At 47.5% G+C, this 17,029-nt stretch overlaps 1 protein-coding gene across 1 annotated transcript in view; it reads left to right on the top strand.

Moving 5' to 3' along the window:
• SMC5 (structural maintenance of chromosomes 5) overlaps window positions 1–17,029 on the top strand; it is a 96,855-nt gene that overhangs the window by 62,991 nt on the left and 16,835 nt on the right. The window contains exons 19-20 of the mRNA XM_065452067.1: window positions 958–1,080; window positions 6,307–6,435. Of these exons, the coding sequence (XP_065308139.1) occupies window positions 958–1,080; window positions 6,307–6,435 (252 nt within the window). The remainder of the gene's footprint in view (window positions 1–957; window positions 1,081–6,306; window positions 6,436–17,029) is intronic.

Here is a 17,029-nt window from a genome sequence, read left to right as displayed (position 1 = left end):
TCCTAAGTTCAGCTTCGCCACAATATGTTTGTTACGCGGTCAAGCATTAGAACGCTGCAAAGGCAGTTTTGGTTTCGTGGCTGATTTCACTGCGCAGGCAATTTTCAACCCAGTTTTCTTGAAAAAAGAAAAAAAAAAGGGAAAGAGTGCACATTAGAATTGGGTAAATACCTTAATCAGACATCGTGAGCTGCAGTTATCGCTTGAAGATCCTCCCAGGGGGAAGGTTGCAAATATGTGTTTTCAATGGGAAATGATGTGCATTCAACACGTTCACTGTCCCCTAAGCTCCGCCAAGACAGACGCTGCCACTAAACAGGTTGCTGTATGAGTCACCATAGGGGCCAGGCAGGTGTGGGCTGACTGGTAAAGTTTGAATTATCCTGTGAAGGCTAATTTTAGGGTTAAAACAAGAAAAGTTTGGGCCCATAGAAATGCATGGGCGCCAGCCAGAACTTTTGGTCGGGGTCGAATTAACCAAGATATCGAATTAACCGGAGCTTAATTAATGGAATTGTATGTGTTCAGACTCAACTGTAATGAATGCACACTTAGTTCATATGCTTTTGTTCCTTATAACATTACAGCGTTGCCATTTATACTCCATTAGTGTGTGTGTATCTTCAGGCTGCCTGTGACCTGCCATGGTGGCATAGTGGCTTTGGCATGGCTAAGTGCAAAGGTGCGAAATCGAATTCCGACTGCAATGGTCTCATTTCAATGGGGGCAAAAAGCGAGAACGCCTGTGTACCGTGCATTATGTGCACGTTAAAGAACCCCAGGTGGTCAAAATTAACCAAGAGTTCTCCACTATGGTGTGCCTCATAATCATATGGTTTTTGCATGTGAAACCCCATAATTTAATTAAATTTTCGAGCTGCCTGTGGTACCTAAATTAATAATAGTCATACATTACAGACTGGATAACGTAGCAATTATGGCTGCCCGCTTTTTCAGGCCTGCTACAAGAAGCACCGTCTGTTTGCTGAGCATCGCCTGGACATGGTAAAGGCTGTGACTGACAAGAAGAATGCTGAGGAAAAGCTCAGGGCGGCCCAGAATGAGTACCACTCTGTGGAGGTATGGTATAAAGCAGACTCGCCACTTTTTTCCGTTTCTGTATGCCCTTACGCCAAGTCCATGCACTGCAGCTGACATTATGGAGGGGTGCTAAGGCATTCATATTAGTAGCTGGATTCTTGCAATATGTGGACAGAATTGCCTATTTATTCCACAGATAGAACGTTATGTGACTAAGTGGCACCGAATAGTAGACAGAAGACACTAGCCTGAGCACATGGCCTGCAGTGCATTGAATTCAGCATGATCCAGTGCATCTGGGTCTTGTGATGGCTAGTCTACAAACTGAAGTAACAATTGATTTTGTCGTCCAAATCCACTATGAAGTGCCTGAAGAGTTGTTTTTACAGTGCTTTTTGGTAGTCTGATTGCATGAACATGTTGCATGATCATTGCATTGTCAGTAACCTGTGCCAATGCTTTCTAGTCAGTGAAATGCAGATGCAATGCCTAGTGACTGGCATAGCAATAGTGATCTTTTTTTCAAAGACCATGCAAAAGCTCTATACAGAGACGAGCTGCAGTGTATGCATTATCCTGACTTCCTTGCCTTATCACTTCGCTTTCACCCATCAGCAAAAGTTTACAAGAAATGCTGCGATGTGTTGTGGCAACAAATCCCAGCGAACTCTGATTCCTGCACGTGATGACACGGCATAATCTAAATGTGTGACCCTTACTGCAAATCACGCTTTTCACAGAGAGAGGAGAAACAAAACACGCATCCATGCATGCACATGCACACACACCAACCATTGCTAGCATCCTATCCTCTTCATACAGACTACAGTCAAATCTCATTACTATGAACCCCACATTAACGAATTTCTCAAATTTACAAATATTTTAAAGACCCCTGCCAGATTGCCTATATTTTCAATGTAACGATATTTCAGAACTACGAATTTCTATACAGCACACATTTCAGAATAATGCACTTAGCTTATTTTCCTCTTTATAACTGAGGAACATCAGTGTTAGGAATTCGGCTAAAAGTAACAGCGCTGCAACTCTTGCATGAAACAGAAACCGCAAGCGCAGTAGCTATAATCATCACCATGTCACAGTAGCTATCATCATCTTTATGTCGAGTGCCAATTGCTTCACCACAAACTTCACCAAGCACTTCACTAGAAAGGTTTGGCGATGTTCGCGTGAGATCCAATGATGAATACAGCTAGCAATGGCGCCATGAGGAAGCAAAAGCAGTTTTCACTGCAGGACAAATTGGACAAATTGGTCGAACCCGGCTATATCGAACTCGCAAAAATACTCCTTTCGGTTCGATATAGAGCATAATTCAATATAAGCCTGCTAAATAATTGGGTGTCATAAAAGCACATACCATTTATAAAATCACTTATTGATGGAATTAGCTTAATTTCGCATGAAATAGTCCTGCATTTTCTTCTGCTTTGGCAATTTCGCTGCCTGTGACGCACGCACTTCTCCACATTGTCTAAGGAGTCGGAGCAGCTGAGGCCGCCACCTTCTGCATTCGCGCAGAAGCACAGGACTAGTGCAAGCGCACCAATCACTTTGGAGGACGTGGGCAAAGGAGCGTCATTGCTTTCCTCATTGTGCCCAATTTCACTTGTGCTCGGTACGATGTTGGCAATGTGGTCTTCGTTTTTGGGCTCTGCCGTGGTCGGGACACCATCATTTGCACTCACGAACTCGTCCACCATTGATTCGCCAACAGCTTCCGAAAATTCTGACAGCTCGCTCCATAGTTCAGCAACACCGGCAACGGCTTCATTGCATTCATCAGAATTCAGTCATCGCCGAGCATGCGGAAGCTGGCACGGCTGAAGCAATTTCGGATGAACCACTCATACACCGCCGTGCATACGCGTCGGGCGCCACGGGCACCCGGTTGCGAGTTTGGCCACTTTAGCCCTAATCTCCCCCTTATTATTCAAGATCGTGCTGAGAGTGCTCCTTGGAATCTTGCACGCTGCAGGGACATCCGACTTGTCACCGTGTTCGACCCGATTTATGATTTTGAGCTTCACGATGAAAGGCGAATTCTGCCTTTTCATCACGGCTACAATGCTTGAGAAGGCCCACAAGCCCACTCGCACTTTCGCCATCTTGCACGGCGAGGGCACAAGAGCCTCTGACTGGCTGTCTGAGCAAGCGCTGCTGGTGGCCCAGGGTCATTTTTTTGCAGGGGGGTGTTGACGGCTCGCTCAACGCAGCACAGTCACGGTAGGGAGAGCGGTTGGATGGAGCCGCGGTTGCGGGGAGGGAAAGCCAACTTCTGGGGGCATTTTTCCGCCACTTGGCGTTCTATATATCAGGAGTCCCTGCTACTTTTGTTCGATGTACGCAGAATTTTTGCTATATATAGAATAATTCGATGTAAACGAGTTCGATATAGTCGGGTTCGAGTGTATTGCAGGAAATTGACGCAGGGAAAAAGCAAATCTTTGTGTGCAGACAGAATGGCATTGCCCCATCGACCATCACAACCATTTTCAAAGGCCGAAACAAGATTGTCAAGCTTCACCAAGAATCGCACCTCGCTCCTTCTAGGAAATGGCTGCGACTGGGAAACTTTCAAAATGTGGACCAAGCTGTTGTCGCGTGGTTTAAAAATGCCAGATTGTAAAACAGACATTGGGCCAAACATGGGATGTGTCTTGCCTGATGCTCCAAGAAAAAGCCCACAAATTTGCCGATGCACTTGAAATAATTGGGTTCGATGCCAGTGCAGGTTGGATTTTTTGTTTCCGCCAGAGGAACGGAATAACTTGGCATGTAGTCTCGGGTGAAGAAAAGGCTGCTGACAGGGAAGGCGCAGATTTCTGGTGCAATGATAGTTTTTAGAGGTGACTGAATCGTACTCTATGGCGATATTTTCAACACGGATGAGACCGCATGTTTTCGTCAGTTCCTGCCACACCGGACAATGCACTTCAAAGGGTAGCAGTGCAAAGGAGGGAAGAAATCACATCTTCGCGTGACAGTCTTGCTCTGCTGCAATGCAATAGGCATGAAGAAAATTAAACCACTCGTCATCGGCAAGTATGTGAAGCCTTGCTGCATGAAAAACATCAGGTTGTTACCAAATGACTACCACGCCAGCTAAGGAGCCTGGATGACCAGAGAACTCTTTTCTGAGTGTCTCATCACACTCGACGACCAAATGAAGAGGGATTACTGAAGAATTCTACTGGTTGTCAACAACTGCTTTGCTCACATTGTGAATGTTTGCTTGACGCACATTCGCGTGGAGTTTCTGCTGCCAAACAACATGTCCTTGCTGCAGCCCCTAGAACAGGGCATTATAAATAGTGTGAAAGCAGAATTCCATAAGCGCCTTGTACAGCGGTTGATTATCAACCTCCAGCTAAAGCAGCCGACTGCAATCAATATTCGTCAGGCAGGGGAAATGCTCACAGGAGCTTAGTGGAACTTGAAAGTGCTCACCATAAGCAACTGCTGGTGAAAAGCAGGACTTGTCAAAGCGTCTGCGCAGCTTGAAGATGACCTGGAGGTGACCGACAACAACCCAGGAGACCTCAGGACTGAGGTTGCGGATTTGCTGCCTGCCATCTCTTCCTTCGATGACTACTTGGAGAGCCACAGCACAGCATTAATGGTGGCAAACCTGACAACCGAAGAGATCGTTAACTGAATTCACGACGTCTCGAGTGACGATGACGACCCGAAGGAAAATGACTGTGGGTCACCGAACACAGAAGATAAGATTGAGTCGAACATTGATGTTATAGTGCACATGAACAAAGTCCGCACTCTCATCGCTTGGTGCAATGGCGTACTCGATGAGGTATTGCGCTAAGTCGAAAATGTAGACGCATTCCTAATTGGTCATGCGTGTTGCACGCGCCAGAAGAAAATCACTGATTTCTTGAAATAAAGCAGCTTTGAAGTGAGTGAAACATTTTTATTTGAGGGTATGCTTGTCTGCACATGTGTCTACTACTAAGGTATGTCATTTTCATTTCTAGGTTTGTGCACTGGCTTAAAACTGCAAGTTTTTTATTACAATGATATTGCAAAATAACGAACGATTTTCAGTGGCCTGCATGATTCGCTATATTGAGATTTGACTGTATTGGTCTGTCCAGATTGAAATGTCATGGGGTGTGCAAGCCTAGAAGCTATTTCTAGTCAGTGATACCCTAAGAACACAACAGGGCAATGGTTCTTGGTCTTTCTGGTCTTAAAGGGGCCCTGAAGAACTACCCCTCGGGCTTGGTGAAATAACATTTTGCGGGTAGCATAGGCTGCTGTGAAGATCTCAGCCAAGTTTTGCTTTCGTACGCAGTGTGTGGAGCTCGCAAGTGGATCGCAAAATCACCTTCCTCTCAACGCACTTTTCAACAGAAGCCTGCCTCCCTACTCTTAAGGAGGAAGGTCTTATACTTTATTTCGTAATAAAGTGGATTCCCATATACGACTGCTATTGGTAGCTGTGGACAGCTACAGAGCGTAGATAGTGCAGCCGCCATGGAATGCCACCATGAGTCCACTGGATAAGCACACTGCGTCTCGCTGAGGACAACCGCGTTTGGCATATGTTTAGCGCATTGTAGGCACCAAAGGTAGAAGTCATGGCGTCTACGTCAACATCCAAAATGAAATTTGAATAGTGCGCCACGATGACATTTAGAAGGTGGAGCGTTGTGGGTACGCTCCGCTGTGCCGTAGCCTTTGCAGTGCAAGGCACTGAAGAAGGAACGGGAGCACAGCGGAGGCCATGTTTGACTGCCAATAACTGCGCTTCTACTGATCGCATTGAATTACTTTGTGCAGCAAATTATTTCTGAAATAGCCTGTTTTCATTTCAAGTGGCTTTCTCCACTTCAATAAAGTGGAGGAACCTCTGTAAGGAACCTCACCAGCTTTTTTTTAGTTTCACAGAACCTCTCCTGATTGCCATTATATTACTCCTAACTGCCGGTGTAAAGAGCTGTCAACAACACAACTGATCACATGCAGTTCTTTGTGAATTTCATTTGACACGAACACTTCTGGTAGAAAAGAATTTCTTCAACACATAATAGCTTTAAAAAAGAAGCTCACAAGACGTAGCTACCGATTTTGCTACTGCCATCAGGAGCTCCAATAACCCTGTTGTCTGTAAACTGTGTAAAGTTCATGGTCAAGCTAAATCTTTCCAATTTGCAAACGCTAATTACGTACATGTGTAATCTTAGCACTTTGCACGTTCATTTTTAATTGGCCATGATGCAGAATGTGGTGAAGAGCATGCGGGAGAAGCTGCTGCAGCTGAAGCGGGAGGCCCAGAAGAAGCTGCACGAAGCCCAGGAAGCCACCAAGTGCCCATCCAGCACGTTCACCATCCCACCAGACGTGGCCAAGGTACGTCAAATGTGGGCTGCTACTACAGCCTTCATCTTTGTGATGCAGCCATCTCTGGCTCTGCCCATTTGTTGCCAAGTAGCAGTGTACAGGGTGTAGGATATCAGATGTGCCAAGAGCACTACGTCTTTTGCACTCTGCACAACGTAGTTGCTGCACGCCCACTTGATGGCAACCATATGTACCGTATTTACTCGCATAATGATCGCACTTTTTTGTCAGAAAAAATTGACCCAAATTCAGGGGTGCGATCATTACGCGAATTAAATTTCCCGCGGAAAAAAAACTTTTTTTTTTCGTCCCGCGTTTGCTGCGGGATGAAAACAAAAATGGCGGCCGGCGGAGCAAGCCGAACGCGCCGAACGTGATTTTTTTTTTTTTTCTTCTCGTGAGTACATTACGTGCATTGAACCAGTTTCTTCCGTGTCAGTGATGAATAATATAGTTAATATCGGCAAGTTTGCGGCAATAACGCAGCCATGTGCACTTAGAGGGGACAGAAACAGATGGGCGCGCTTAGCTGCCAGTGACAGAAACCCATGGCCGGCGTGCTGCGGAAACTGCGGCATCTGTTTTCACTACTATCCTAACACGGCACGTTTCCGCTAAGGGTGGGCGAATATCTTAGCTGTGTTACAAGCGTTGGCGTATGAATAGGGCACACTTTTAACTTATCAGTGTAAACGTGGCTACTATTATTGCCACGCGCGATTTGTTGCGTGCTCACGAGTGCAGATGAAAAGAATCGAAAGGTGCCTTTTTTGTTTTTGTTGACTACAACCATTATAAAGCCTACCCATAATAAAGGCAAGTGTGGTTGTACCTCTTTTTGCCATGTAAGTGCGGAAAGTGATGAAAGTAATGAAATGAGGCATCTACTTAAGCATGTTTGGTGCGTGCAGACGAGTCGTTCGCGTAGCATTCGACAGATGGTAAGCGCGATCATTATTAGCTAGGCTTGGCACACGACATATCGCTGCGGCAAGTTCAGGGTGCGATCATTACACGGGAAATAAAAAAAATCGAATTTTGACGACAAAATTCAGGGGTGCGATCATTACGCGAGTGCGATCATTATGCGAGTAAATATGGTATACTCAGAAAGCATTTATTAGATTTGCAACCTAATTCTTTGAGGAACTATCAAACAATATGTGGGATGTCATTGGCCTTAGTGAGGCTAGAAAAACTGATAACGTTTATACAGTGCTGAATAACGACAATATCCCCTGCTATAGAGGACTTCCGGATTAGAAGCAATATGGGGTAGGGTTCCTAATCCATAAGAACATAGTGGGCAGCATTGATGAATTCTACAGCATTAATGAGAGGGTAGCAGTAATCGTAATAAAGCTAAATAGGAGGTATAGAATAAAGGTAGTACAAGCCTACGCTCCAACCTCCACTCACGATGGTGGAGAAATAGAACAATTTTCAGTCGACTCTCATTAATTCGAGCATGCTTCATTTGAACTTTTGGGTTATTTCAACTGACCCGTCAATGGTCCCGTCCAAGCTGTGTGTATTTCAATGGGCGAAAACGCCCTGTAATTTGAACGCGCAAGCATTCGCGACGAGTTATTTGAACATACTGTGCTCCGACAATGCTCTCAGCAGTGCGCCAGATCACGTGGCGGGGCTTTTGACAAGCATTCCTCTGACAATGCCATGGAGGGAAAGCTTAGGAGAGACTTCTCAATGCTTCACATGAAGAAAAAAAAAAGGGCTGGTTCAGAAATTTGTGCGCAGGGGTGTGCAGGCGAGCATCACTGATTACTTCTGTTCGTGACGAATTAGCGACTTCTGTTAGTGTCATGGCGCCGCCATGCACCCCATAGAGTCAATATATTGTTACACACGAGGTGTTTTAATGCAGAGCCAGATGAATCTGGTTGATAGGCGCGGTTGTTGAAGAGCGGTCTCGCGGCAGCTTGGCTCACGTCGTTCTCTTCTTTCTTTCATCTGGTTGTTTGCGCGGCAGGCGTGGTTCATGACAGCTTGTGACATTTCCCCGCTGGCAGACGAAGCCCGCCGGGCGAGTCAGTCATCTCGCGGATTGTAACGCCTCAGACGCACGACGTGGGTCACTTCAGCCTTGGCCGAGCGTCGTCCACTGCTCGTGAGACGCGCAATGCGGTAGTTTACATCGCTGAGGCGCTCCAGAATAACGTAAGGGCTGACGTAGTGGGCGAGAAACTTCTGGCACAAGCCACGCTTCCGCAACGGCGTCCAGAGCCACACAAGGTCACCAGGATTGAAGTAAATGTGGCGGTGACGCCCGTCATAGCGTATCTTGGACCGGTCCTGCGATGCTATGGTGCGTAGCCTAGCGAGGCGTCGCGCTTCTTCTGCTCGACATAGGAGCTCATCAATTGATTCGTTGTCATGAGCGAAGTAGGGAAATATTGTGTCGAGGGTGTAGCGCGGCGGATGAGCATACAGAAGGAAAAATGGTGAGTAACCAGTGGTCTCGTGTCTCGCGGTATTGAAGGCATAGGTAATGAAAGGCAAGATACTGTCCCAATTCTTGTGTGCTGAATCGACGTACATGGACAGCATGTTGGCAAGCGTTCTGTTTGTGCGCTCGACCAGACCATTAGTTTGTGGATGGTAGGGCGTAGAATGGCGGAAGCTACATGAACACAGACGAAGGGTTTCTTCAACCACGTCCGCGGTAAACTGTCGCCCACGATCACTGATTACTATGCGAGGAGGTCCATGTCGGAGTATAATGTTAGCCAGCAAGAAGATAGAAACTTCTGTAGCTGTGGCCGATGGCAATGCGGCGGTCTCACAATAGCGGGTAAGGTGATCTACGCAAACGATAACCCAACGATTACCCTTGGAGGATCGCGGGAAAGGCCCCAGAAGATCTATACCAACTTGCTCAAAGGGGACGCTAGAAGGGGGAACTGGTTGAAGCAGGCCATGTGGCGCTTGTGGCGGACGCTTGTAGCGCTGGCATTTAGAGCAGCTGGCGACGTACCGTTCGATATCTTTCCGCATCTTAGGCCAGTAAAAACGTTCTTGAGCCCGGTAGAGTGTCTGTGTGGAACCAAGATGACCGGAAGTTGGGTCATCGTGCATGGCGTGTAATACTTGGTGGCGAAGGTTCGTGGGGACAACTAAAAGGTAGCGTGCACCGGTGGTCGAGTAGCTCTTATACAGCGCGCCACCATCCCGTAGGCGAAAGCGACTGCCCGCAGGTGACTCCTGTGCTGCCGCGAAGAGCGGTTGTAAGCTCTCGTCCTTGTGCTGCTCGGATATGACGGTACCCATATCCGGAAATTCCGGGGACACAAAAGCGATGTACTCATCAAAATTGTCCGCATCACATTCAGTTGTTTCAAGTGGCATCCGAGAGAGACAATCAGCGTCAGCATGCCGCCGACCACTTTTGTAGCAAATAACGAAATCGTATTCCTGTAGACGGAGGGCCCAGCGCGCTAGTCGTCCTGAGGGATCCCGCAGATTCACAAGCCAGCATAGCGAATGATGATCTGTTACGACAGTGAAGGGGTGCCCATAGAGATACGAACGAAACCGTTGCACGGCGAAGATGACCGCCAGACACTCTTGTTCAGTGACTGTGTAGTTGCGCTCGGAGCGGCTCAAGGACCGGCTAGCGTAAGAGATCACGTGCTTTCGGTCGCCAACACGCTGAACTAGCACAGCACCGATGCCTACGCCACTGGCATCGGTGTGAATCTCAGTTGGTGATGAAGGATCAAAGTGGCGAAGAATTGGTTGGGATGTCAACAGGAACTTGAGCTGGCGAAATGATGAGTCGCAATCTGCAGTCCATTCAAAGTGAACGCCTTTTTGGAGAAGGCGTGTAAGGGGATGAGCTATGTCAGCAAACCGGGGAATGAAGCGGCGAAAATAGGAGCACAAGCCCAAGAAACTTCTTAACTGCTTGACAGAGTTGGGTACTCTAAATGCTTCTACGGCCGCAGTCTTTTGCGGATCTGGTCGGATGCCTTCTTTAGCGACCAGATGGCCTAGCACAAGAGTTTGCCGTTCCCCAAAACGGCATTTTTTTTAATTGAGCACAAGACCCGCTTTCTCCAAGCAGTTCAAGACCAAATCCAAACGTTTGTTGTGCTCACTAAACGTTCGCCCGAAGATCACAACATCGTCTAAGTAGCACATGCAAACTTCCCATTTTAAGCCGCGTAATATCGTGTCCATGAACCTTTCGAACGTTGCGGGCGCGTTACACAACCCGAAAGGCATCACGTTAAACTCGAATAGTCCGTCGGGTGTTACAAATGCTGTCTTTTCTCTGTCGTCCTTGTGTATAGGAATTTGCCAGTAACCTGACCGTAAATCGATTGAGGAAAAGTAAGATGCCGCAAAGAGACAGTCGATGGCGTCGTCAATTCGGGGGAGCGGATATACATCTTTCTTAGTAACGGCGTTTAGGCGACGGTAATCAACACAGAACCGCCACGTACCGTCTTTCTTCTTCACCAATATTACGGGGGCTGCCCAAGGACTAGATGATTCTCGAATGACGCCTTTGCATAGCATTTCTTGGACCTGATCACTGATTATCTTGCGTTCTGATGGGGATACACGATAGGGTTTTTGTCGGATTGGCTGGGCGGCTCCTGTGTTGATGCGGTGACGAGTTCTGGACGCAGGAATTGATGGCGGTCCATTGTGCTGCGCAAAGTCGAATACCGAGGTATGTTTCGTAAGCAGGGCCATCAAAACTTGACGCTCATTATCGCTGAGTGACTTATCAATCATGGAAAGTATCTTCGAGCTCCCGGAGCTCGAGACACTGGTTGCTCCTTCATCGGGGAGTTCTGCAAGTACTGCCACCGATACGGGAGAGTCTGTCGGAAACGTGGCAATCTTTAGGCCTTGAGGTAGCACTGCCGCTTCAGTGGAACAGTTTAGCGCCCACAGCCCCGCGCATCCATTGGTCACTGAGACCACGCAGTGCGGAACTAATACGTTTTTCTTGAGGCAGTTCCGATGTACAGGTTCCACTGCAGCATCGAACGAGATAGGAGTCGGAGATGAACAGGCGACGGCAACACGCATCGCGGATAAGGCGGGCACAACCGTATCCTCAGACACGCACAGCACACTCTCCGGGCAAGCTTCACCTTCAAAGAGCACAGGTGAAACACTGGTGTCGACACTGAGTTCTCCCGTCCGGCAATCAACATTCGCACCACACAACTGCAAAAAGTCAATCCCCAGAATCACGTCATGCGAGGAGCGAGGAAGAACAGTAAACTCTGCATTAAAAACTTTCCCACCCAAAGACACATCCACGTTACACACACCAACCGGGTATAATGCTTCACCACTGACTCCACGGAAACTTGTGCACTGGTCCCAACGAAACATAACCTTGCGTCCCAGAAGGCCTTTAAACCCCACACTCATGACCGAGACAGTTGCTCCCGTGTCGACTAAAGCCATTGTGGAGACCCCATCAATCAGTACATGAACCTTATTCTTTAGCATGAAAATAGTTGGAAGCAGTTGAGTCGGCAGCACACATTTTCCAGCGACCTCACCTCCATCGGCTGCGCTGGCTAGTTTCCCGGCGGGGGCGACACGAAACGGCGCCGAGGCGATGGTGACGTGAATCGCGGCCGAGGGGATGGTGATCGGGAGGCTCGGAAGGCTGGTGGTGGCGTCAGAGTACGGTCGGAGGCAGGGGAGCGGTAGCGGTTCCGGGTTCTTTCTGCTCCAAAGTAGGTCTCCTGGGCGGTGCATCGGTCCTCTCGAAAGTGGCTTCCTGAAGAGGAGTCTCCTGGCCACTGAGTGCGCAGTGTACGACCGCTAGACCGCGTAGTCGGCGCTGACGATCCGTAGTTTGATGCTCGGCGTCGGCTACAGTACCTAGCTATATGGCCAGGCATGCCGCAGCAGTAACACACTGGCGAAGGGCGAACTTCAGAATGCGGATTGAAGTAATCTGCCAAAGACATCGGTTGAGGGTAACGAGGCTCTTCCCCTTGAAAGTCGTAGGTAGCGGAGAGTCTTCGTGGACGAAAGTTGCGTGGGCGTGGATCAAAACGTTGAGGGGGCGAATCATTGCGTGGTGGTTCGGTCGTAATGTAATGCGGTTCGTCTCTGGAGCCGATAAGATCCGCGACGTTCACCGAGTGGTTCCAAGTAGCCGAAGGGGGTTCCCCGAAAAGTGTCTCGGAAAACGGAGGAGCTGCAACGAGGCGCCGCATAACGTGCCTGTTCGTCATGTCGCTGGAGCTCCTCGCGGACTATCTGGCGGATGGCGGACGAAAGGTCTGGGAGCAGAGGACTCGTGTCAACACTTGCTACAGTCGTTACATTGGCCAGCCGTCCAAACTTTGGTGTAATTCGGCGAGTCTTCAGCGCCTCGAACGTACGGCAGTGCCGTATCAGTTCTGATACAGTGTGCAAGTTCTCTTTACCAATGAGGAAGTTGTACACGTCTTCCGCTATTCCTTTTACCACGTGCCCCACTTTATCTTCCTCTGTCATTTGAGGGTTGACGGTGCGGCACAGCTTCAAAATTTCTTCGATGTAGGTAGTGCAAGTCTCGCCGGGTACCTGAGCTCTCTGGGCTAATGTGAGTTCCGCACGTTTCCTCTTTGCGTCCGAGTCACCGAAACACTTTTTGATTTCCTCAACGAAGCGTGTCCAAGTAGTTAGCATGTCCGCGTGGTTGTCGTACCATACCAACGCCGTGCCGGCCAAGAAGAAAACAACGTTCCTAAGCTGACTGGCAGCGTTCCAGTTATTGTATTGGCTTACCCTTTCGTAATGGGTTAGCCACTCATCCACATCTTCCTCTGCCTTCGCCGAGAACGTGCGTGGCTCTCGGTAGTGCTGGATAGGGACTGGGCTCGCCGAGGCACTGCTGGTGAGGGTATTTTGCTCTGTGGCCATGACTGAGCGCGACGGCGAAAGTCCGGCGAGGCGACGGCTTCGGCGTAGCTCTTGTGCTGGTGGCTCCGTTGTAGGTCGTGGGAGTTACCCCGCACAGCTCCACCAAATGTTACACACGAGGTGTTTTAATGCAGAGCCAGATGAATCTGGTTGATAGGCGCGGTTGTTGAAGAGCGGTCTCGCGGCAGCTTGGCTCACGTCGTTCTCTTCTTTCTTTCATCTGGTTGTTTGCGCGGCAGGCGTGGTTCATGACAGCTTGTGACAATATAAAAAAGTCTAAAATTTCAGACACAATAAATCTTCGCCGTCCGACTTTCCAAACTTTTTGCCATTACCGCATGTCTGAAATTGCATTAATCGAAGCCACCACCACCACCGCCATTTTGATTATCACACCACATCAAGCCGGCGCTCTCTTACACAGATCCGCTGGTAGCCATAGCCTCACCACGGCAACGCTAGCCCTAGCTACTCTGACGTTCGCTACCTCGCTTTTTGGTGTTCGGTGCCATGTTTTTTACTGAAACAATTTGCTGCTGTTAGCAATGGCGCCGACTCTGCCTTTGTAATCCTCGCGAACGGCTTCGCAGCGCGGAAAGTACAGCACGTTGCATAATAACCGATTTCCGAAAGTCAACTTCACCCCAATAGAGAGGTTTTACGAGGTGAAGCATACCAAAAGTTCGAAGGGGCAATTGTCATGGGACATATGCTTGCTTTTATCATACCTGCACCCGCCGCCTCCTATCACAGTATGAGCACCGATACGCCTAATAACTGACTGTAATTTGTAAATACGTGTAAACAAATCTTGTGGAACTTCACACTTATGTGTTAGCTCAGTGCACTTGTGCCACTGCAGGTGAGTCCTCCATTCAGTTAGCTTGCTTTAATTCGAACTTCTTTTAATTCAAACAAATTTTCGGGCCCCTTCGAGTTCAAATTATCGAGATTCAACTGTATGAAGATGTTGAATTAGCAATGAGAGAAGAGCAAACTCAGTATACTCCAGTCAAGGGTGACTTCAATGCAAAAGTGGGCAAAAAGCAGGCTGGTGAACAAGCAGTTGGCAACTACGGCATCGATTGTAGGAACACTAGAGGAGAGATGCTGGTAGAATTCACAGAAATGAATAAGCTCCGAATAATGAACACCTTTTTCAGGATGCATAGCAACAGAAAGCGGACTTGGAAAAGCCCTAATGGTGAAACAAAAAATGAAATTGACTTCATACTTTCTGATAATCCCGGCATAATGCAGTATCTAGAAATGTTAGGTAGGGGTAAAGTGTAGTGATCATACGTTAGTGAGGTCTAGGATTCACCTCACTATGAAGAGAGAAAGAGTAAAATTGGTCAAGAAGAAACAGGCCAACCTAGACGCAGTAAGGGTAAAAGCAGACCATTTCAGGCTGGTACTTCCAAACAAATTCGCAGCCTTAGAACAGAGAGATGAAGATGACATAGAGCTACAGTAAAGCCTCGTTATAACATACCTGCTTAAACAGTAGTTTTGTTTTAAAAGTAGTAAAGTCAAATCCCTGGCCCAGCGGCCATTGAACATAATGCATTTTGTATTTGCATAAAGCGTACCAGCTTACTGCGTACATCACAGTTTACATGTAATGTTTCCACTTTTTGTCGCGCAATCACAGCGGTGTGTAGTCCCCATCGGGCAGCCTGGCAGAACAACAACCCTCAGATCAGAACAATGGACTCCAAGCACCATGTGCGTTTGTGTGTGAAGCCACATCAACAGCATTTCGGTGCCATGCAAGCTAGGACTCTGGTCATGCCGAAGCTCTGATACAAAACACTGGGGGCCCAGAATAGAAGAAAATGTGCCATCAAGCATGGCACAAAGATGGCGGCTCTGGCACATGACAGGAATTTACATTTGACGACGGCGTGTGGCATTTGGAATGCGAAGAAGTTGCTCGGCAGTGCTGCTGCGACTGTGAAAAGATGTTGGTTACGTTGTTCGACTTGCTCCCATGCAACGAGAATATGCAATGCCAATGAAGAATCTGCCATGCGAGTGTTTGCCGAGAGGAGGGGGCTAGCTGAAATGCTAGCTCGCAGCTTCAGTAAGTTTGAGGCCGCTGTTTTTGCTGCTAGGCTGACGGGGCATCAAACGAAAATAACGGACTTTTCTTATTCGAAGTGAATAATTACTGCATGTTTTTGCCCTTTCATCCCACTCTCACTTAGTTCCGTTTTTGACAGGTAAGCGGGCAGTCTCATGCTGTTCCAGTTAAACAATACTACCGTTTAGTACATACTTTTTCCGAGCTCCGGCCAACTATGGTTTGACGAGATTTCACTGTAATAAATGAAACCATAACTAAGCTTGCTTCAGGAACAGCAGTTGAAGTGGGAGGTAAGGCACCATCGCAACCAGTAGGTAAGCTCTCCCAAGTGACGGATGGACCTAATAAAGCAACGACAAAGAATGAAAGTGAAAGGGACGCTGCCGCAAAGCTGCACTTCAAGGCAAAGTTCCCTGCCATTTAAAGTTGCGTTATCTCCAAAGTAACCTCCTCCTCTCCCCACCCCTGTGTGTGGAAGCCACCTTCTTCCCTCTTTCATGATCGCCTATTCTCCTCTTTTTTCTTGATCAATATTTTTCGTTTAGTAGTTAGAGAGTAGTGCATGCAGCACTGCCGAATCAGAACTCCGATAACAATGTGCTGTGCTTGATCACATTGCTGAAGATAATCGGCATCGCCAAAGAGATGGGGAACAAAGCCTCTGTTTGAAGATACAGCATGGATGAGTCGTGCATCTGCATATGGAGATGGTGCGGCATTTAGCTGCATGTCTGTCATGGCACAGTTTGGTGCAGTTGGCAGATCACTTCCGTCACTATTTATATACTGTTGCGCTTCGACGGTCGCTCTTCGTAGCACAGCGCATGATTTTGAGAGGTGTGTTCGCAAGCACCCACTTCTAATTTAACCATTTGACCATCTGCATCTACTGAAGTTTCCAGTTATTTTTTTTGGTATTCATTCACGTTGGCAATGAAGTTCCATTATATTGAAATCGTGTATAAAAATACTTTTTTATATTGAGATTCCAAATACATGGTGTTCTATGGACAAGAAGTGATAATGTTGAATGCTTTGCTATATTGAGGTTTAACTGTATTGAAATTTGACCTTTTAAGCTAGTAAGTACAGTCGCCAATCGGTTTTTCTTCCATAGTAGGGACGGCAAAGTTTTGCAATTATTGGGCAATCGGAAAAGGCAAATTTGATGGAGAAAAAAAAATTAATTTTGTTGAATTTGAGAGTGAGTGGCGAGAAATACAACCCCCCCGCCTCTTTTACGTGCGCTTGATCGCTTTATTATGAGCTCACACTGCTCTTTCCCTTTTCCCTTCCTCACGCGAGAAGACTGCACTTGTAAAATGACCTACATCCTTGGCTCACTCTTGCATGCTTACACTCGCACCCAAAGCACAGTGTGTAGATTGCAATGGAACCTTATCGCACTTAGACTTTATACAGAACAGAACATGACGCTGCTCTGCTTTGGCGATCCCTCTTGCTGGCACATGATTTGAGAGGTGTGCATTTACAAGCAGCAGCTTGTTATTCAACCGTTTGGCCATCTGCATCCACGGAAGCTTCAGTTTATTGCCTTGAATTTCCTTTTTCGTGGTAGTGAAATTTCTTTATATTGAAATCATG

Source organism: Dermacentor albipictus, chromosome 2 (genome assembly GCF_038994185.2).
Source record: "Dermacentor albipictus isolate Rhodes 1998 colony chromosome 2, USDA_Dalb.pri_finalv2, whole genome shotgun sequence".
In the NCBI taxonomy this organism is placed as follows: domain Eukaryota; kingdom Metazoa; phylum Arthropoda; class Arachnida; order Ixodida; family Ixodidae; genus Dermacentor; species Dermacentor albipictus.
The sequence above is the reverse complement of the archived record's forward strand: the minus strand, read 5'-3'. Positions and strand labels throughout refer to the sequence as shown.